General features: G+C 36.6%; 1 protein-coding gene across 4 annotated transcripts; it reads right to left on the bottom strand.

Moving 5' to 3' along the window:
* Positions 1-2061: 2061 nt before the first annotated feature.
* On the bottom strand, positions 2062-23581 carry MEI1 (transcription coactivator). 4 transcript variants are annotated; one of them, XM_088101731.1, is made up of 19 exons: positions 22667-23581; positions 22472-22582; positions 21797-22236; positions 21682-21724; positions 21193-21314; positions 19659-19766; positions 12284-12428; positions 12110-12201; positions 11309-11402; positions 10273-10756; positions 9951-10093; positions 9450-9778; positions 5653-5820; positions 4741-5031; positions 4165-4581; positions 4011-4055; positions 3833-3918; positions 2582-2696; positions 2062-2373 (listed from the first exon to the last, which is right to left on the bottom strand). In XM_088101731.1, exons 3-19 carry the CDS (start codon positions 21989-21991, stop codon positions 2296-2298), a joined length of 2955 nt encoding a protein of 984 aa, XP_087957857.1. In that variant the 5' UTR covers positions 21992-22236; positions 22472-22582; positions 22667-23581; the 3' UTR covers positions 2062-2295. The 4 variants fall into 4 exon arrangements, with proteins under 4 accessions (XP_087957857.1, XP_087957862.1, XP_087957864.1 ...); XM_088101736.1 differs by having other exon boundaries at positions 2582-2672; positions 22667-23580; XM_088101738.1 differs by lacking the exons at positions 21682-21724; positions 21797-22236; positions 22472-22582; positions 22667-23581 and adding an exon at positions 20883-20958 and having other exon boundaries at positions 21193-21252.
* Between the last annotated feature and the right edge of the window lie 372 nt (positions 23582-23953).

The raw sequence follows: 23953 nt of genomic DNA, 5'->3' as shown, positions 1-23953 counted from the left end.
ATGAAACTTAACCTAGAAAAACGAATTCAATGTAGCAAAACTGATTCAATCCAGAACTGGAAAACAAAGAACAAGGTGCGATGAATTTATACCTTTTTTTATCCAATGAATCCTAAAAAGACATATTTGTGCAACCTATCATATAATTTATAAAGACTAAGACCAAAATTGTGAATATAACATGTAGACCCAAAGACTCTAAATGGTAAGGGATAAAGAGGTTAATGAGAAAATAAACTAGAATGATGAATTTTACTATGTAAAATAGAATATGACATGCGATTAATAAGATAATACTCACTAAGAATAACATCACTCTAGATTTATTAAAAAACCTCACCATGGATTAAAATTGTGAGTTGTTTCAACAAGATATCTATTATTGTGCTTAACCATCCTATTTTGTTGAGGTGTATCACTACATGAGGTTTAATGAAAAATGTCACGAGAAAACATAAAAGAATGAGAAGGATATTCCAAATAACCTCATGTTAAGCATCATTATGAACTTTGACATTTGAGTTATACTGACACCCTAATTGAAAAGGATACTCACAAGCATTATCACTGCTCAAAGTTTGTACATTATGAGACATAACCCCAAATGAAATCCTAAGTTTGACATAACACGACTTGGTCCCCAAATGTCATAACTAACTAAGACAAAAGAAGACGAAGCACATTATGAGACACTTGAAGGGAAAATTATGACTATGTTTCCTTAATTGCCACAACTTATACAAAAAACTTGATAGGTTAGATAAAAACTTCAAACAAGTTGCTATATTCTGACAAGGTTAGAATGACCTAACTAAGATGAATAAGAGAGGAAGATTCCATTATTGAATCAATATATGTAGATGTTCATAGATGATAAAGACCATGAGACTCATATTCAATGCTAATTATTTGTTCCAAACTATGGTCCTGTAAATAGACATAATCTTTGGTAAAGGAGGTAATACAATCAAAAGAATGAGTGAGATGACTAAGGGGTATTAAGTTAAATGAAGATCTAAGGACATAAAGAACATTATCATTGATAGAGAAGGAAGAAGATGAATAATATCAACATCATGTCAAGAAACTCTAGATTTGTTGACCATGATAATAAAAGCTAAGTAACCCAAGATAGGTAGAGAATGGAAAAAAGATTTATTACTTGTAATATTATTTTTGACACCCGAGTCCAAAACCTAATGGACATGAGAGTTAAAGTAAGTACTACCAACAAAAGTTGCATGTGTGAATCAGAAACAATGGATCGAAAGTTATGATGATTTTCATGCCATTTAAATGTAATAAGCTATATCAAAAGATCAAATGACATACAAATAGCAACAAAAAGATACCATAGATACTTAAAAAGAGAAAATAACTATAGGAAGGAGGAAACAACCCTAAAAATAATGAAAAAAAAATTTCTATGAACACCCATCGTTACAAAAGTTATAGATATGGAAAGAAAGTGACAAGACAAGTCGAACGATAATAGTATCTGTCAAACAAGTTGTTGGACCATGACCACGACTCACAAGAGAAAGTGACAATAGTGACAAGTACAATTATATAAAAACATTTTATTTATTATAATATAATAATCATAATCATGAATCTTATTTATCAACATCATATATAGATTAAAATTTAAAAGATAAAACATTTGTCTAAATTCAAATTATTAATTTAATTTTTCTTCTATGTACAATTTTATTAAAAAGATATATTATAATTTTTATTAGTATATAAAAAAAATTACTTAGAATTTAGAAAAAGAAAATAAAGATTTGAATTGTCATAAAATTTTTATTTTTGTATAATTGTATAATATTTTACATAATTATTTCATTTTAACATGATTGTTATTTGATATTCTAATTTAAAATTTATATACAATTATAATTTTTTTTCAAATATTTAAACTTTGAAGAAAAAAAAACGTGCATTATATATTAAATATTTAGTAAATATTATGTTTCTTTTGATGTGATTTTAATTTTTTATAAAAATTTAATTAATTGACATTAAAAAAATAAAAAAGTAAGTACAAACCAGGGTATAATTATACCCTTTAACGGGTAGGGAAGAATCAGATAAAAATCTTATTTGTTGCTATGAATATGGAGATGAATTTTTATTTTGGAGATGAGAAAGAGATAATAAAACAGACATAATTGATTGACCTATACTAAGCTGCTGATGTGCTGATGTTCCCTTCGTTAGCTGACCAAGGTTGAGTTTTCTTCTTTTATCTTTATGTTTTGAAACCAGGACAAGACAGATTCTTGTTCCTATTCACTGCGTGCTACTTCGAGTTCGGTATTTATCTATAAGGCTTTGCCTTCCTGACAAATCTTCTTCATAACTAACAACCTGCATTTTACAAAAGTAAATGAGATTCACCAATTGCACTCAAATAGTCATTAGTAAGTAGCAAGTGCAAAAGGTAACCAATTCTTGTTCCAGGGAGAGACTGGTATATGTAACAATAAATGTTTAAACAAAAAAGAAGTCACAAACAAGACAAAGTACTTGAAAAAAATTGAAGAGTAAAAGCAGTAGCCAAGGTCCAAAATATAACCTGAGATTCTGTCTGTGTTTCACTAAAACCATCGTATATTCCTGCTCGTCTGTCTTGAGAAGCCTCCCCATCATCTTCCTTTCTGTCATTTCTATAAGAATATATGCTCTCAGTACTGATTCAAAGAAAGATGAAAGAATTATATGCATTCTCGTATATTTTACTTTGTCACCAAAATAGACAAGAGTTTGAACTTTATTATCACACTTTTCACACTAAATAAAACATTATCCAAAAATAATAGCTGTGCAAACGAAACCTTGAGGATTTCATAGTTATGCTCCAACCAGATGCGTGAGTTATTGCACATTAACACAAAGGATATCTCTTTCTACTTCAATTTTAACCATCAAAACCAACCCACCAAAGGGCATATCCAGCTTATTCCAAAAGGCAGAACAAAATTTTTTAAGGAGACACAGGACAACGTAAAAACGGATGAGACGCCAATTCTAAGAAGGCGCCACCCATGGTATATTAAATGAAAGAGCCGTATGTAACTAGTTGGATATTGTTAAATATTAAGAGAAAATATATTGCGAGGTCCTTGGCCAATTCCAGGATCTACATAATTATGATAATAAAAATACTAAGATATCTATAATGATTCTTTTATTTATTACCAATACTTTATAATCATTCCTATTTAGCATAACTTCCAACCTCCATGTGATGGAGTACTATATGATATTTGCATGAAAACGTTAAGAGAGAAGAATTGCTAGGTGGTTGAAATTTATAAGAAATCATAAAATTGTGTGAATCCCATTCTTATTTAACCAGTAGAAACACAGGCTGGCGTATGTCCACAATTTTATGATAATAAAAAAAAATCAAAATTAATTATTATAATAAAATTGATTAAAAAATCTATCTAAAAATTATATTAAACTTATAAAAATTTGTTACATAAAAATAAAATATGAATAAAAACATATATTTCAAATTTTAGTAATTGTTATAATTATTTACTTTTAATCTTTATGGGTAATAAAAATTAAAAAACACAGTTAACGAATATAACGATACAAAGGGTTAAAAAAAGTGTATATCAAAAAATGGTTACCAGATTCAATCTACATTATTAATTCTTATAGATAAACATAGTGTTCATTAGATTCTAATCAATAAAGTGATCAAATAGGTCATTTGAAGGCCGTGGACATAAAACAATCTAATTCTGACAAATAAAGATTATGTGGCGACATGAGAACAATATGATAAATTTTAAACGGGAACTAAAGAGCTAACCTGTTTAACCAGTGTTTAGATAACCCAAAAACGGTATGGGGATTGGAATTATCTTCACCAAGGACTGAAAGATCAGATGGGTAAATCTATTCTACCATCAAGGATAACTACTCCCAAAAATAAATTAAGGAAATTATAAAATAGAACATCTATGAAATTGATAACACTTTAAGGATACACCTCTCTCACACCCTGTATGTGCTGGGGACCTCTGACCATGCATCTTTGTGAGAAGAAGAAAACAAAGAAGTTGAGCAGGAATACTTTGGCCATGAGCACAGTAAAACAAATTTAATGAAATATCAACATAACAAAAAAAGCAGCTCTAGTACCTTACTAGTCTGCTCTAACAAGTCCTCAATTGCAGCAGCAACATCAGGAACAGTACGACAAACCTCTCCACCATCTATTAGCATATTGTCTTCAGAAAAATTCTTTCCATAGGCATGAATACCTGAATTTGATGCCGAAGGCATCTTGTTGGATAGGCAAGGTTCTTCCACAAGTCTTGCCTTTTTGCTATAAACACTTGGTTTCTTAAAATTGGTCTCATGATTACCAACTCCACAACCCACATTTTTATCTGTGATGCCTCTCAAAATTTGTGATTGACTTGACAATTGCGAGGGCATGCCACTTATCATTTGAGCAGCCTGGGTAGGAAACTGACTTACGGTGCAAAGTCCTGCCTCTTGATCTTGAGCAGTTACTTCTTTTGGTAAAAATTGATCAACGGCAACAAGTCCATTCTGGAAAAGAAAATGTTGCACGTAGATAAGGACCATTTTAGTAAATAATACATAACATAGAAAATGTATGTAGACATTCATGAAAAAACAAAATGTCAATGCTTTAACATATATTGAAGCTCCCACTGCCCTGTACACGGTCACCATAAATAATATTACCTGTTTGACGCATTCAAATATCCATTCACATGTAACTGATTGAATCCCCCATTTACGAGCACCATCATACTTGGGTCCATTGGTGAATTTACACAACAAATGCGTAACCTTCTTATGCAACTTCTCCCCAAATTTAGCTCCTAGTACAAAACACAAGTTTCTTAGGAGATTTCTGTCTTTCTCCTCATACTGTGAAACACAAAACCTGAATCTTTCAAATCCAGGCAAGGGAACATGGCAGGGAAGTGGAGAATAAAGAATGTGACTATCAACATCCAGCAAGGATCCAGCCTTCAAGAAAAATAATCAAAGTATAAGTAGGTGTAAACCAACATATTCTCAAAGAATCCAGCTTTTAACAGAAAAAGGAATCATCATACACAATGGTAATAGAAGTACATACGCCACTATGGACCCCTCACAAATATCTAGTTCCAAACTCGAGATATCCTGTCCTAACATGAGCGGGTGTGTAGGAGATCACATATTGATTAGAGATATGACCAAATTATAGTATATAAAAACTTCACATTATAAGTTAGTTTTATAGGGTTAAGTTAGTCTTATAGTTTACTTTTTAAGATTCTTTCGTTTGTGATAACAAATGATACCAAAGATCAGAAAAAGAAAGGTGTAATGTAACCCCAATTTCAGCATTTAAATTCAGAAGAATATAAGGAAAAGAATACATGCATGCATCACATGTGATTGAAGTGTTGAATTTTTGCAGCTATATAAAAATGGATCCAACTGTCCATCATTATTTTATTCTTGTGAATATCACTTTTGATATAATAACTTGGGACACATGGACCAAGACTAGTTTGGGTTTTCACCTTCAATCCATCCTAATTATTCAATATTTAAATCAAGAACTTTAGCCCAACAAGAACCAAGACTAATAAAGCTTACCTCCAAACAAGATCGTATCCAGTGACTGGAAACAGACCAACTCTTCGAATCACCAGTCGACATGGGTGTTACACCATGACACTCAACAGTATAGTGGACAATCTGTTCTGCTTGCCCACTTATTACCTCTCCTCCCCCTTGACTTATCCATTGAACAATCTCACCTCTCTGAAAAAAGTGATCGAAACTAAAATTAAACAATATCCATGAACATATATATGCGTATATCTGTGGTGAAACATCACATTTATGATTACTTATAAAGCAACTTTAACTTTGGAAACCAGAAAAAAGAAAACATTATTATAATTATAAAAATAAGTCCTATATAATCAAGAATATCTAGATTATATATGTATTACGGCACGATTATATTTATTTGTTTATCATATCTTTATTCTTAGAGGATGTCAAATTTCTTCTATTTGTTGTATTTATTCTTTCTTCTCAATATAAATACCATGTCGGAACCCGTTTCAGTTCAATGTCTCTCTTTCCTATAGTTTAACACATAAAAAACACTAAATAGCTAGGTTATATCAAAATAGATGATTCAGATATCAGGCACACAAAAAATGAAGAGCCCAAGCACCAAAAGGTTGTGATTGAAATAGTTACCATGGTATTAGATTATCTTAGTAATTTATTTAAATTAGTCTACAAATCATATAAGAAATCACCTATAGCATGTAATCTAGGGAGTGTTCCTTGTTGCCCCTTTCTTCTAAAGCCAAAAGGTTAAGTTTTAGCACAGGGTAGGGTATATTTGTGCATCCACGCTTACAAGACCAAGGGATTCATGTGAGGCGGCATGTTTAATGTAAGAGCAGTCAGGTTCCTTCACCAATCAACTTACTTTTTTAGATGATTGGTTCATGTCTCTATGTTTCCAAATTTATCATTAACAAAGACTGGTACACCATTAAGCTCAATTTGATGACTAACTACTTGACACTGCCTTAAGTAACCTCAACTAATGCTTGAGGTCCGTGGAAAAATAAACTTCATTTGGACTGATATATCTAAAAAACAGAAGGGTTTATTTGGTTGATTGAAATGCTGCATTTGTTTCCTAATTGTCATGAACCAACTACCCAAAAGCTTAAATTGTTAAGTGAAGTAACACATATAGTTTATGTTATAATGAAATCAGCTGTTACAGATTTCCACGGAATAAGAAGTTACATAATCTAGGAAATTAGGATGATTGATTCCTAATTATTAGGTATATTTATTATAATTGATTTTGTATTATGCTACAAATACATGTTGTGAGGTCTACATTAGACACACAACTTATTAAGAACATATACAATTCTATATGATATTAGAGCCAGGTTCTCTGAGTTTCTTCTACCGCTATCTTTGCCGCCTACTGATGGCCAATGGTCATTGGCAACGGTTAGATATATTCTATCTTTTATCTTTTAGTTAGTTTGTTATTATTTCTCATTTGTATTTTGGGCTTAGCCCATATTTCTTCTATTATAAATAGAGAACCCTATGTGTGTATTCAACACAAGGGAGATTAATCCAAATATAGTTTTTCACTATATTCAACCTGGTATCGGAGTAGGTTCTCTGATCTTCTTCCGGGGTCTCTGTTGTCTGCCGGCCGCCATGGCCGCCGGCAGCCCTTAGAATTTCGCCGGCAGCCCCTACAGTTTCAGTCGGCAGTCCATTTTCTCTTCTTCTCAGTGCAGCCAGTCGCCTCTGCCGTCGACCATCGCCGCTTTCCGCTGCCGTTGCTGCTATCGCTGACACCGCCGCTGCCGCCACCGTTGCCACCGCCGGCCACCATCACAGTTTCGACGGGTGACCTGCGGATCTGGACCGTCTCTTCGAGCGACGACCAACCACGCTGGTTTTGAGAGCAAGTTCTCAGTCACGCGCCGCCACGCAGCGCTTCTTTCCGGCCAGTCCGTCGCCGGCCGCCGTCACAGTTTCGACCGGTGACCAGCAGATCTGAAGCGTCTCCTCGAGCGACGGCCAACCCTGCCGGAGTCAAGACTAGAATCCTCTCCACGCGCCTCCACGCGCCGCCTGTCTTCAGCCAGTCTAGGGTGCGTATTTGTCACGCGCCGCCGTCTCGTCGACGATCGTCACAGTTCCGACCGTTGTACAGTGGATCTGGACCGTCTCTTCAAGCGCGACCTAACCCTGGTGGTCGCCGTCTCTGCCTTGTCTGCATGCGCCGCTACGCGCCTCCTCTTCTCCGTCAGATCTCGGGCGCGTGTTCATCACGCGCCGCCTTGTCGGTGTCGGCATCAAACCACGCCGCTGCCGGTCGTCTCGCCGGACCTCCCTCTCTCTGTTCAGACCTTCCAGAGAAGCCATTGCTGCCATCTTCGTCTCCGCCGTTAAGGGGGAGTACGTTTCCAAGACACTGCAAGTCACACATATATATGGGTGTAGTCCCTGCAGTTTTGTAGATTTCAGCTACTACTGTTGATCCCGTCACCCAGCCATCATTGATGAGGATTTAGTGTAGTCCCTGCAGTTTTGTAGCTCTTAGCTTTCAGCTATTACTGTTGATCCCGTCACTCATCCATCATTGATTGGGAATCAGTCCTTGCAGTTTGTCATTGTCCACCACTGCTCTCCTTCATCCACTTTTGAAGTTGAAGTTTCACAAGCTGCTGTTAGTCCATCTATGTTTGCCTCACACTCTTGAAGACAAATCATCTAGTTCAACACTGAGTTCATCTATTCCAAGCTTAGTTCATACAATTTGTATGCACCAGCTTGAGGGGGAGTGTTAGATATATTCTATCTTTTATCTTTTAGTTAGTTTGTTATTATTTCTCATTTGTATTTTGGGCTTAGCCCATATTTCTTCTATTATAAATAGAGAACCCTATGTTTGTATTCAACACAAGGGAGATTAATCCAAATATAGTTTTTCACTATATTCAACCCCGTAAATTTTTTTTCTTTCAACAATTGTGTTTGAGGACCTCAGTCCTGCTCTCCTAATTTCAGTTCTTTGCAGTCCCTCTTTTACTGTTGTCCGTTGTCTTTGTCCACCGTTGGCCATAGTGTGCCCCCTTTTTCGGTCACCGAGCATCCTTTTCCTCCCGTAACCACCGTGATCGATATCGGCTTCCTCCGTCGACCACCGCACTTCATTCCCCCCTCCAACTCAGTCGACCGTGCTCCCACCCGGCTGACCATGCTCCAACCCGGCCAATCGTGTTCCAACTAGGCTACCTCACACCCCGACGGTGCTTTTTAGCCCATTTCCAATACTTTTTTCCATGGCTTCCATTGTCGTTCCTACTAATTTTATCAACTCTAATAATCAGCTAGCTGACATGTTCATCAAGTCCTTAGAGGCCCTCAGATTGAGTACAATTGTAACAAGCTTAGTACAGATGACATATATGCTCCAACTTGAGGGGGAGTGTTAGAATGAAATCAACTGTAATAGATTTCTAGAAAATTAGGCATTACATAATCTAGGAAATTAGGATGATTGATACCTAATTATTAGGTATATTTATTATAATTGATTCTGTATTATGATATAAATACTTGTTGTGTAGTCTACATTAGACACACAACTCATTCAGAACATATACAATTCTATAATTTATTTTATTGCATCTCTAACATGTCATTAAAGCATAAAACCAACTATTATTAGAAGAATAGGGATAGCATGAATTGAGCTCAACTATTTTGTTCATAAATCCTTTGACAATTAATATCATGTCATGAAATAACTATCCCCAAAACTTAAATTGTGATGTAAACGTGCATGAATGTTTATGCCTATTAAGATCATAATGACTTACCTTTTCTTCAGGAAACAAATTTGAAAAACAAAACAGTTTTCCTCTGAAAACATTTGCTGATTTTTCATATTGAACACTGAAGTCATGCTGGCTCATTCCTTGTGTGCTCAATTTATTATCAGGAAGTTGATTTTGCAACATTGTTCTACAATTTGCTTTACGGAATGAGTGACCATTTATATCCATATCTTGTATCTCTTCTTTTCTTTTCTCTGAAGATTCTGGCTTCACAATTTCAAAGTCCACCTGGTGCGAGCTTTGATGACAGCTGGAGCTTTTACTGTGATCCATAGATGTGCTTTCTGTTACAGCTCCTTTTACCAAGCTTGCTGAGTTTAAGAAATAAGCCAACAAATAAAGCATGAATTCAATAAAATCAAGTTTATAAATTATTTAAGAAAAATCTAATAAATTAACTAAAAAGTGCTCTCCAGCTTGAACAAGATAAAGAGATAATAGACACAGACTACAAAAGCGAATATGCACATCATAATACCAGACCTTTTGGATGAAGTAGATCATACGCAACGTGTCTCCTAAGCACTGGGACTTCTTTCTTTTTATGGTCACAATCTTCAAGCCATGAGGTTTTAACAACATAAATTACACCTAAAGCAGCGAGACTCCTTACATCCTTCTTTTCCCTTGAAAAACACAATGCATGTGAAGACATCAGAAAAGAAAAGGAAAATGAAAATAAGGTTTGCAAAACATTTGACAGTGATACAGGTAACAAACTAAAAAGCAATTTTCATGAAACTATCAAGAAACATAACATGAAATGCACCCATAAAGATTCTTCATAATATCAAAGTTGACTTACATTTCAGTAGGATTCCCAACTATTATGTGTGTCAATTTGTCACTAAAAGACATATACCGGGAGCCTCCACCTTTGCGCACAATATTAATTAGTTTCCGCATTTCTAAAGCTTCAAAACCAACTAGTAATATTCTGCACTCTGATAAGTACAGGTCATTATCATCAGATTCAGAATCATCAGCAACAATATTGTCAAGGTTCAATTCACCACTGGTCTGCAATGGAGGTTCAGCATCTGCCTCCTTAGCAAATATACGGGTTTGTGAAACTGAGGACATAAATTCTGATGGCATAGCTTCATGATCTCTATCCCTGAACTCAGCACAAGAAACTTGCACATTTGAATCTGTAGTACCTGAGGATGCCGCAGATTGCAATTTCCCAATATCCTTTTCTTGGCTATGTTGCATTGTTAAGTCCCTAGTTACTTTATGTGAAGATACAGATCCATGCTGAACAGGGAAGAACTCCTCATTCAGACATGCTATCCATGAAAAGAAATACAAATAAATAGATGATGAAAGTCAAATACAATGAGTGGTATTCAAAGTTTAGAGATGAGATGTAAAGTAGTAAGGAGAGAGGATATTTCACATGGCTCTAAATAATTGTATAGTAACACAAACAATAACTTCAAATTCCTACTGGCCGAGTAAAGATTCATTTGCTCCTCCTAAGATATTGGTCAAATCACATTGACCCCCATATATAAATAGATCAAATTGCTCCTCCAAAAATATGCATTATTGTACCATAAATTAGATCACATGCACAAGTCCATTCTTATAAACTTCAAACTCAAGATCTCTAGTCCTTATGGTAAGGGAGTGCTGAAAATCTCACATTGACCAGTCACATGGCCAAAATAGTGTATATATGGGTAGAGGGTACATACATAATTTTGAAGTTGAGTTGGCCTAAACCCTAATTTTGAAGTAGAGGGTACATACATAATATTATATTTTAACATATGGCATTCTACTATTCAATTTCAAACCCGAAAAGTAGTACAACATCCTTATAGCATAAAAGTTACCTCTTCGAGCAATTGATTGATCAAACCATTTCTTTATCACAATATGAATGTGGCCCCATCGTTTTGCTACCTTATACTTGTCACCTTGTGGAGCGTAAGAACAGTCAAGAACACAAATATCCACCAAGTTTAAATAAGTATAAGATATCCTTGAGCTCATGTACTGAATTAGTCCGGCATAGAGGATCTCACAGAAAAAGACAAGAATAACCTTCTAAACTTTTACACCACTAACAAGTAGAACACCTAAGCCTCTAAGCTATCTCATTTGAAGAGACCGAAAAAGCACAACACAGAATAGCATACTGAAAATGTATTTCACATACACAAACTTGTGTTATCAAAAGGTTCACTAATTGAGGTGAAACAAAATTTCACCAAGCCAGCTGGTGTTGAAAACAGCAATCTGACAAATATGGCAGATTGTTAGAAAATAAAAACAAATAAATGTCATACATTCAAACCATGTGTACTCTCCAATAGGGTAGTCTTTTCCATGACATTGAAAACCAACTTTGATATCAATTAGCACCCAAGCACTTGGAAAACTCACCCTTAAAAACTAGCAACTACGGGGAGAGAACCAAACATTTAAATATTTCACTGAGTATCCCATAATACTCAATGTGGGATTTAAGTAACCCCATAATATCCAAGTCCCTATTAGAAACACATAAGTTTTTGGCATTTTGGCAGAACTACTGAAAAATAATGTAAGACATGTTCTCTACTCAAATAATAGACGAATATTTGCATGTTCAAAATATACGCAATCATTTACAACAACTATGAGAAGGATATCTCAGAAATCAAATGTGTGCAATTCTTCGTCAATTCTGCAGAGTATTTTCCACCATTTTGTAAAATAAGCTTCTCCATCTCTTTACGAACATCTGAAAAAAATCTCAAACTCATTAGCATCCAACAAAGAAGCATTCTATTATGACCAATACTAGCAGATAGCTAAGTTACAACCTGCAGGAATTCCAGTAACACAAATCTTTAACCCAGAGAAAGGAAGGACCTTGTATGACTCTTGAGGAACAACACGATGCTCCTCTGAGCATTGTTTTAGCCATTCATACGTGACTATTGGTTTCTTCAATTCATTCAAAGCCCACTGCCAAACATAAAGAAATGTATTAGATAGTAAAGCATGAACATAAGTTCAATATGACAATTAAAACCTCCACAAAGATTGAATAAGACAGAATAACTGATTTCTTGAATTATTACAACTTAAAATACAAGTTGCATATTCAGAAAAGGCAGGTGAGCTTTTAGTATCGGCACATTTGCATAATCAAATGGCCATCTAGATGCATTGTAGGGAAATAGACAAAGCAACTCAATAGATAGGCCAAGAAATTGCACATATGAGCTCTATTAAGAACCATTTAGCCACCAACAGTTTGGAAGTTAAACCACGCACAAAACATAGTGCCAAACAATAATTTATATTGTACTCCAGACATATATTAACTACTGGACCGTGACCACAGAAAAGAGCATTGGTTGAATTCATTGAAAACTATAATAATATAATTTCTATTTATTGTAATAGTAGTGGTCTATAGGAATATATCTCTGGTTTAAAGGAAGCAAAATATCCTCAATTTAGGTATAGTTAATGCAATAAGCCTATATAAATTTACATTTTATGTAATATACACATACAATTTCATCTTAATTAAGTCTATGTTTTTCTCTCTCTTTCAACAAGTCTATTTTGCATCTAATTATTGTTGTTAAGTCTATTGGACCACCCCTGATTGGGTCATCATTGAACCAGTTGCTGATGCTGAATGTTGCAGATTTCATGCTCAAGATGTCTAATAAACATGAGGAGGGTGTTGGTAATTTCGTATCAATTAGTGATATGACCAAATTAATGATTGTAAGTGGGTGACAATCCTCACTTTCGAAAGTGGTTTTGTAAATTTAAGTTAAATCCAAACCATAATACAAGTTGGTGTAAGATTTTCTATCTAATTTTAATATTACTTTCTGTCAAAATATATTTTAAGAAATTTTAGATATTATTCCCATGTATTTAATTTGTTATATTTTCTGTATCTTGCTATTATTACTAGTATAACAATCCCACAATTCCAGGGATTTGTTCCGTAGAATAGGCTACTTTTATTTCCTAAAATATTCACTAAGCTCTTGTATATATATCCAATGTATGTGAGGAGACAAATAATAAGAAATATATTCTCTCTCCTAAATTTAAGATGGTATCAAAGCTCCCAATCCTTGGGAGCCTCTGACCGTGTGATTTGATTGCAACCTTCATTGCTCCCCAACCCTAGAGTTTCATTGCAGCCTTCATTCCTACGTGATCTCAAAGACTCATCATCATTCTTCATTTCTTTGTGCCTTGCACATATCTTTAATGGCTTAAAGGAAAAATGTAGACAAGTTCTAGAATACAGGAAAGTTGTAGAATGTTCATTCAGCTTATCTATTGAATGGAAAAAATTATCTTAAATGGTCTCAACTCATTAAGACCATTCTAAAAGGGAAAGGAAAGGTCAGTCATCTCAATGATGATGCTTCTGCTGAAGAAGATGCCATATTCAAGTCATGGGATGAAGAAGACTCCATGATCATGGCATGGCTATGGAACTCAGTGGTTCCAAAAATTAGTAAGACATGCATGTTCCTCACTTCTGTGAAGGCTATATGGATTGCAAAAGAGCAAACCTAAGGCAAAGGATGCTACCCAGATTTATGAGGTGCAAGTAAAAACGATGGAAGCTAAACTAATATGTATCTGAACTCTCAACACTCGCAATAAACCGAATGAATAATGAAGGAATGGAATTCTTTTATTGATGATAAAATCTGACTTAACAAAAGCAAACAATAACTGGGAGCATAACCTCCTTCAGTCACTTGGGAGCATAACCTCCTTCACAAAACTCAATAATCAAAGGCCTGCCTTCCACCATAGCGTTAGGCTTTATTTATATTAAATATTTCCCTAGAATATAATTCTATTTACTATAATTAACTTATACTAAATATCTCCCTAGGATATAGCTCTAATTACTGTAATTAACTTATACAGAGTATTTTCCTAGGATATATTACTGTAATTAACTTATACTGAATATTTCCCTAGGATATATTAGGGTAATTAACTTATACTAAATATTTCCCTAGGATATAGCTCTAATTACTGTAATTACTACTAAATATTTCCCGCCTATCCTAACTGCTGTCCCAGTTAGGATAGTCTTCTTCAACCGATCGGCTCATGGTCTTCGTTGCTCCACATCGCTCCGCTCGAGCTCTCACCGCCTTTGGCCGTTCGGCTCGACTCCTCCCCGTCTTCCATTGTTCGGCCTGTTCGGCTTGGTCTTCCTTCCTCCAACGTTCGGCCTTCTCCTTCTCTCCTAAACCTTTTTCTTTCATACACCTTCCAACCCCTAACATAAACAAAGCACTAAAACTGTCATGGAGTATGCTAATCAACTCAAATCATTATGGATGGAATTAGATCATTACAGGGTCATAAAGGCCAAATGTTACGAGGATTCAACAATTTTAAGAGAATACATTGAACAAGATTGGGTGTGTGATTTCTTGGTAGGCCTAAACCAAGAATATGATCAAGTCAGAATCCAAATATTAGGCAAGGAGAAGGTTACTGGACTCAATGAAGTAATGGCAATTATTCGGAGTTAAGAAAGCAGAAGGAGTCTAATGCTAGAGACCCCAATTGAAGATAATTCAACTATGATTGTTGAAGGAGCAATAGCCATGGTTGCATAACATAAGAAAGTAGGCCCTATTCCAAAAATGGAGAAGAAAAATGAAGGAGTTTGGTGCACCTATTGCAACAAGCCACATCACACGAGGGACAAATGCTGGAAGTTACATGGAAAACCTCAAAGCAAAGATTGAGGACACAAAGGAGGCCCTCCAAGGAGAAGGGGGCAAGCTCATATTGTTGGTCCTGAAAGTCAAGAAGGATTTGTCCAACTCAACCAAGAGGAGTTAGAAAGAGTAAGATCCTTTCTTAGTAAATTGGAAAAACCCACATATACGTGTTCATTGACATACTCTGGAAAGTTCCCATTTTCTTTTGGATTTAATGTCTCAAATACACCCTTTACCCGTTATTGGATACTAGACTTTGGAGCCATAGACCATATGACACCATTCTCTAAACACTTCTCCACATATTCCCCATGTCCCAACATCAAGAATATTTCTACAGCTGATGGAACCCTCATAATTGTAGCTAGACAAGGAGATATCCAAATAATCCCTGTTGAATATAGTGAAAATTATATATGGGATTAATCTCCCTTGTGTTAAATACACACATAGGGTTTTCTATTTATAATAGAAGAAATATGGGCTAAGCCCAAAATACAAATGAGAAATAATAACAAACTAACTAAAAGATAAAAGATATAATATATCTAACACTCCCCCTCAAGCTGGAGCATACAAATTGTATGAACTAAGCTTGAAATAGATGAACTCAGTGTTGAACTAGATGATTTGTCTTCAAGAGTGCGAGGCAAACATAGATGGACTAACAGCAGCTTGTGAAACTTCAACTTCAAAAGTGGATGAAGGAAAGCAGTGGTGGACAATGACAATCTGCAAGGACTGATTCCCAATCAATGATGGATGAGTGACGGGATAAACAGTGGTAGCTGAAAGCTAAGAGCTACAAAACTGCAGGGACTACACTAAATCCTCATCAATGATAGCTGGGTGACGGGATCAACAGTAGTAGCTGAAATCTACAAAACTGCAAGGCTACACCCATATATATGTGACTTGCAGTGTCTTGGAAACGTACTCCCCCTTAGTGTGAAGGGCGGAAATGTGGAATATCACAATTGTTGGACCACTAAAACAAAACAAAATATTAAGCTACAATGCTGAAACAAAGGCATCAAAGATATGTTGGAGGTCCAAAATTCTTTGCTGGACAACTCCCAAGTGGTGATACTTAGCAGTGTATCACAAGAAGATCGGGCTAAACTCTAGCCCAAGAAGAACTGACGCAGTTGCGTCTGTCTGAGAAATTGTCATCACTGACTGATGGGACTGATGGGGCCTGTAGTGGCTGGAAGCGACAAAATTACAGGGACTGCCATCACTAACTGACGAGGTGATGGGCGGCGCCTGGACAGCGGCAAACGGCGCCTGGACAGCGGCAAACGACGCCTGGACCGCAACGGCGCCTTGACCGCGGCAAACATCGCTTGGACAGCGGAAACCCTAGGTATGAGCCCAAGCCAACAAAATGGAGAAACAGGAACCAAAACACACTCAAGAAGCTCCGGCGAGACGATCTGCAGTGACGCGGTGAAACTCCGACACCGAGAAGGCGGCGCGTGCAGAACACGCGGCCGAGAATGGCCGAGAAGAAGCGGCGCGTGGAGGCGCGTGGAGAGGAGTCTGGTCATCACTCCGGCAGGGTTGACCGTCGCTCGAGGAGACGCTTCAGATCCGCTGGTCACCGGTCGAAACTGTGACGGCGGCCGGCGGTGGCCGGCAATGGCAGAGTGGCCTGAAAGAAGCGCTGCGTGGCGGCGCGTGATTGAGAAGCGGCTCTCGAAACCGGCGTGGTTGGCCGTCGCTCAAATAGACGGTCCAGATCCGCAGGTCACCCGTCGAAACTGTGACGGTGGCCGGCGGTGGCGGCGGCGACGGCAGCGGCAGCAAAGGTGGCCGGAGTTAGCAGCGACGGCAGCGGAAAGTGGCGGCAACAGCAGTGGCACACTGGGTCTGGACTGGTGCTGACTGTGGCAGAGATTTAAGAAGAAAAAATGGACTGTCCACTGAGATTTTAGGGGCTGCCGGCGGCCATGGCGACCGGCCGCCGACAGACAGCAGAGACCCGGAAGAAGATCAGAAAACCTGCTCTGATACCATGTTGAATATAGTGAAAATTATATATGGGATTAATCTCCCTTGTGTTAAATACACACATAGGGTTTTCTATTTATAATAGAAGAAATATGGGCTAAGCCCAAAATACAAATGAGAAATAATAACAAACTAACTAAAAGATAAAAGATATAATATATCTAACAACCCCAACCATAATACTAAAAAATGTTCTTTATGTCCCTAAATTATCCATAAGTTTGATATCTATACAAAAACTTACCAAGGACCTCTTATGTAATGTATTTTTTCATAGCAATCTTGTATATTGCAAGACAAGAAGTCAGAGAGGATGATTGGACATGCTAAAGAATGGAATGGCCTTTACTACATGGAAGATTTGAGTCTGCCCATTGAGAATCACTCTCTAATATCTGAATCCTCCATGGCCAACAAAGAAAAAATCCAATTGTTTCATTGTCATTTGAGACATCCAATTGTTCTGTAAGGTATAGAAAATTATAAGTGTAATCTCTCCCAAGGAAGCCTATCTTCCTCCACCGGCAAATATGCCCAGTCTATACTCAAAAGAATTAACCTCCTTCAATAGAGTTACAAGAAGACTATTTATAGTGTCGCCTTCCCAAGCCCTAACTTTTCTGCTAACCCAAATTGCTTTTACTAAATACCGTTCGGTCTACCCTTCCATCTTCCCTCCTGGCTACCGTTCGGCCCTTAACTCCCTCTTCCCTTGAAACCACCGTTCGGCCTTTAACTTCCCCCTGCCTTATCGTGATACCGTTCGGTATACTTTTCCTCTATTAAACCGTTCGGCCTAGCTTCCCCTCTCTTACTCCGTTTGGCTAAGTTTCTCCCCTGCCTTACCGTTTAGACCGTTCGGCCTCGCTTCCCCCTTTCTTTCTGTTCGGCCTTACTTCCCCTTTGCCTTACCGTTCGACTTATCCTCTGATGCACCGTTCGGCCTCATTTCCAACGCACCTTACCATTCGGTATTATGTTACTTCCCTCTTTTATTCCTAACACACTTGCAAATGGAACTTTCATTACAGTTGCTGGAAAATGAGATATTATGATAAATCATAATCTAATTCTGAAGGATGTTCTGCATGTTCCCAAATTATCTAGCAATTTGATTTTTGTTCACAAACTTACAATGGATTTACAAATGTTTGGTGTTTTTTTAATCCTATAACCTGCCAATTTCAGGATCAGGGAATGGGACGGTCGACTTGCTAAGGAAGACAATGGGCTCTACCTTCTAGAGGATGCTAACAGGACACATAGCACTAAGAGTCAAATTTCTTTGCCTTTGATGTACAAAACAACTCTTTCTGATAGAAACTAAAACTGAACTGAATAGCTAGGTATGTATTACTTAACGGATTATGCAGTAAAATAGTGATGAGCGTACAGCTCTACAGCAAACAAAGTAACCCCAGAGTCACAGACTCCTCCAAAGAGTAACTCTCCCCCAAGCAAGCTAACAATTCCTCCTGCTCTAACAAACTCTCCCCTCTCTCATACCAGAATCCCACATAATAGGGATTCCTTACACGTCTTCCCCATTTCCTAACTAACTTCTCACTCCTTCCCCACTTGACCCCACTTTCTTTCTCCTGGTATAAACATTCCATATTTTGGGCCTAACTACCCCGTCTATAATTGTTCCTTGTTGAATAACAGACCGATGCTCACTTCTCATAGTATGAGTCCTATTTGGAGTCCTATCACTTTCTAATGTAGAAAAAATCTAGTTATACCACCTTCATTTAGGTAATACGTCATTCAATACCCTGGAAATTATGTTTCACAATTTATTTCAAAAATTGACCAACAAATGTTTCATTGTTATACTTTTAAATTTGCGAAGCACAAGCATGTTGTGTTTCCCTTTAGTAATAATAGAATGACAATTTCCTTTGTATTAATAATAGTGTATGTACGGAGACCCTCTAGTATTCCTAATCTATCTAGGGCTCATTGGTTTGTCATATTCATTGATGATTGCACTCGAGTGTCATGGGTATTTCTCTTGAAACAAAACAGTGAAATGAGCCAAGTTTTCAAAACATTCATCCAAATGATTAAAAATCAATTTGAGACAACTATTAGAAGAGTCCACTCAGATAATGCCAAAGATTTTTTCAACCAAACGCTATCCTCCTTCAATGGACAAATGTCAAGTATTGACGTAGCTCTTTCAATTAACCTTAGCATGCACAACTACATACAATTCCCCTTGTTCATTGCATGTGTGGTACTGTGATGCTTGTAGGGAGGGGGTGATAATAAGATGCAAGATAGAATATACACATAAGCTAATAGGGAAGAGGAATAAAACGCAGCATAAAATGATAGAAAGAAAAATCCACCTGCTTGCAACAATATTTACTCAATAACATGTGTTAGTGTGTGATATAATTAAGAATAAACTAGAAATATGGGATAAAAACTTGTACCAGACCTTGTACTTCCTAGCTAAAACATTTTTCACAATGACAAAGTTCAAATCCAACGATGTTTTAGTGTGTAGAACTCCCCCCATTTCCGCCACTAACTCTTCTATCTTAACCTGCAAGATCACATACATTAAACACTGCCAATTGAGATTAAAAATAATGCAGAAGAATCATATGAAAAGACAACAAACAATAAAAAAATCTTATCCCACTTGGTGAGGTTAGCAACAAGGATCACATGATGCCATCAAGCTCAATTAAAGAAAAAATTCACCGGAATTTTATTCAACATGAGATCCCTCGTCACAATCAGATCCTTATTGTCTTGAATCCTAAGCATAACCTACTTTAATTGATAATAACATCCTATTTTCAATTATTTATTTTTAACAACATCTTACATTCTCCATTATTTGTTCCAATATCTTGTTAAAACTCTTCAAAAGATTTGGACTGTGTCCCACTCACAGCTTTCCTTGTTTTCTTTCTAGTAGTCCAATGCCTTGTCTAATTCTTAACATTTTAGCATGATTATAAGACTTTAAGCACTGTCTTTTGCTTCTTAAATTGCCTTGAACATTTTCATTCCACCATCAAAATTGCTTATTTCACAATTCAAAACCTTTTGATTCACAAGACTATATTATCAACCAACCAAATTCTCTCAGACATCTCATCTAAAATGAAATTAGCACTACATTGTAAGTTTTAATTATCTTCCTTCAATATATTTTCTTAAAAGTCAAATATTTATCTTCCATGGCCTATCACCACTTGGTTCTTGGATTACTTGTTGAGTTTCTGAGCCTTTGGCTCTTCAAACAAACATACATGATCAAAATAATTGAAAGCAGAAGCACCTTAAGCACACTGGTAACAACTTCTTAACGAAGCATAAGAAAACCAAAAACAACGAAGAGAATGAAAACATCAAAATATGAAAAGTTAAAATTAAATGAAAGGAAGGGAAGGGCAGACAAAATATGAATTGAAATACATAACTACTTAGCTACAAATAGTAACAATATTTAAATCAAAGGTTGCTTATATTCAAGAAACCTTTCATAATTCTGATTCTTTTTATTTTCCTTTTTCCGTTCAAGAATGTTCTGGGAAAAAGAGACACGTTGTAGTTCATGGGAATGCTGACAAAGAAAGAGAGCTAGAAGGGCTGTTGTCAAAAAAGAATATATGATCACATCCTTATGCCGATATCCAATTGAGTATACCTCTGACTTTGGTTGTTGAGATTGTAAGTGTTCACATTAGCCCCTCACTTTACAAAACTTTCCCTCCAGTCCCTGACTATACAAAATGAAGTAAAGTTTTATTCATCTTAACCCCTAATGACAATGGGAAAAAACCTAATGAAGAAGAAAAGATAACAAAATTTTGAAACATTTCTCATGTTTAGGGATTGAATTGGATCGAGAGATTTTCAAAGACGGGGTAAATAAATAGTCCTCACAATCATAACCACCAAAACGATGATTTACAATGAAAATATGAGCACACAATCGTGGACAACAGCGAAAATACCTTCTCTTCCGTATCAAAGCCAGATGCAAGTACTTTGACGCCGTCCATGGCAAGGCAACAAGTGAAGCCTTGTTTAGGCAAAGGCCTTCCACCTTTGGCACACGAAAGAACACATCTAGGACCTGTTGAATAATAAAGAAGAAACAAAGCTCACGAACAACACCAATTTCAATTTCAACTACATAAACCAACACAAAGGCACACTTATAAAGAGTGTGTGGACTCATTAAGTGGTTTTGAACTACTACTTGGTCCGAACTAATGTATGTAACTTATGTAAATTTTAAAATCAACATAAAAAAAATTAATAACACTTGATTATGTGCCACGTGAAGATTGAGAAAGACAATGGAAGAATTTCTCGTATACCACCACTGAAACCTAGAACTGCCATGGTCTAACACAGACATTACAATCCAGACAGGTTCAATTAAAAATAGAAGGCAAATTCAAACACATAATCGAAGGAAAATAGAAACGGAAAATTACCAAGCAACTTGCAGCCCTTGGATTTGAGATCATCGAACTTCTCCTGCGAAACAGAGAGAGGAATCAGAAAAGAAAGAGCAAAAAATGAACGAGAGCAGAGTGAGTAACTACTTACGTGTTTACTGGAAGCAATGATGTGGTAATCGTCGGGGCCGTTACGGAAAGGATCGCAGCAGAGGTGGAGTTGAGCACCGTTATCTTTAACGGCATCGTGCAGCGCGTCGAAGACTTCCGGCGGCACGAGGTTTCGCGACATGAACACATTGGCGCCTTGGAATGCTTTCATCTTCAACGTCTTCGTCTTCAACATCTTCGTCGACTTCGCCTTCGTTTTCGTAGGAGAGGAAGAACTATGGAGAGAAGATGAAGAAGTAGAAGAATTTTGGGTGAGAGAGATTTGATTTGTGGAGTGAATTTGGATGGAGAAGAAAGGGAAAGAGCGAGTATACAAAAACGCGGGAATGTGAAATCAGACAGAGGATGTGAGTTGCTGATGTGCTTGGATGGAGTAAAGTGTGATGAACAGCCGGTGGGATCGTTAACTCAATCAGGACCCTATATCAATGGTCAGATGGCTATATTATATATTTTAATGGAATTTGAAAATTTTAAATTGTTTATTATGATAAATAAAATTTAACGCAATAAATTTTATAGTTCAAATTTTAAATAACATATGAAAAAAATAAATAACATCAATTTCTCCCTAACTATATTTAAGAATCCAAGCATATTAAAAAAAATATTTAAATAAAAAAAATTAAATAGATAGTATAGCGCGGAAGAGAACTTAAGAGTGTGCTTCAAGAGGAACTGAAGTTTGATAATGGTGGATACTCCAGTTCGTAAGTGCATAATGCTTCACCTTCGCAATGCAAGAATGTTCTCCTTCACCAAAGCACTGAAACATTTTCAAATCATTAACAAACGAAACAAAAATGAAAAAAAATAAAAAGGAAATTGTGTTCGCAATATACAATGTTACCTTGTTTATGGAGGGTTCGCAACATATAATGTTATCTTGTTTATGAAGGCTTCGAGTTCGAGCATAGGAGTGGCGCGGAGGCTTCGCATTCGATAAAGGAGTGGCGTGGAGCCTTCAAAGTCACATTTTGTGTACCCAAGAAGAAGAACGAATGGAGAGTCGTAAACGGAAAAACGAAAAGTGAAAAAGGGAGATGAAGGAGATGACAACGCTCGCGGAGAAGAGTGGAGGATATGGAGATGGAGAAGAATAGACAAAAAAAAAGAAGATGGCTATGGCGTTCCCAATGAAGGCTTTCGCGAATAGAGCTGTCATTTTAATTCCAGTCCTGACCTTCTTTCAGGGGGCTTTTCCAAAGCCCTGGCCCCAAAAACCCTATGAAAGGGGTTGACATTGGATTAGGACCGGGTCAGCTCCTTGCCCCCAATCAACAAATTTCTGGCACTGCAACACTCTCACAGACTCGTTTTTCTGGCACCATTTCCTCCACGTCTCTCAGAAACTTTCTTCCCAGATCATTCTCTTCCACGCAAAAACCTACTTCAATCTCTAAAATCCCAAATTCAGATGCAGAGAAGACTCCCCCACCGATCCCAACATCTTGAACAACCATGACCAATCGCTGAAGTAGTGGTAGCTTTCTATGTTATTGTTGGTTGGTTGTTAGGTTTGATTTCCAAATTATCAATAGTGTGGTAGCTTTCTGTCATCTGCAGGGTGTTGTCCACCGTGATCTCAAGCCAGAGGTAACTAGCTCATAAAGCTAACCAATGTTTATCTGGAAAAATTAATCAGGATAGGTTTTGCCTTTCGGTTCTATTAGATTATAGAATGACGTTGTTACACTCTGATATAAAATTTACCTGTTTAAAGATGCACAGTTTATTCTAGTTTAATAGTGACCTTGTCTACTCTCTGATATAGTTCCATACCCCAAATGATTCTTTCATTTTGGCATTTTATACCGTTTTCCTCATTTTTAAGAAAGCTGATTTTCTGCCGCAGAATTTTCTCTATATTTCTGGCCTATTGCATCAGTCTAACTTCTCTGATTTTTTACCAAAAACAAAAACAATCAGGCGTTTTTTATCTCTTAATTAACAAATGAAGGCATTTTTGCAATAAAAGAATGAACAAGGTCTTGAAACTCTACAATATTAAACAAACAGGCGTTTCTTCTTACCGTAAACCAATGGCTAGGAAAACACCTAAAGGATATTAAAAAAAGCAATGGTTTCCTCTAAAAATGATGGGTAAAAAGAAATTGAACATTACATTGTAAGCTTA

Source organism: Vigna umbellata, chromosome 1, assembly GCF_029865625.1.
Source record: "Vigna umbellata cultivar VRB3 chromosome 1, Vumbellata_1.0, whole genome shotgun sequence".
Lineage (NCBI taxonomy): Eukaryota > Viridiplantae > Streptophyta > Magnoliopsida > Fabales > Fabaceae > Vigna > Vigna umbellata.
Note: the sequence above shows the minus strand (reverse complement) of the source record. Positions and strands in the feature narration are given on the sequence as shown.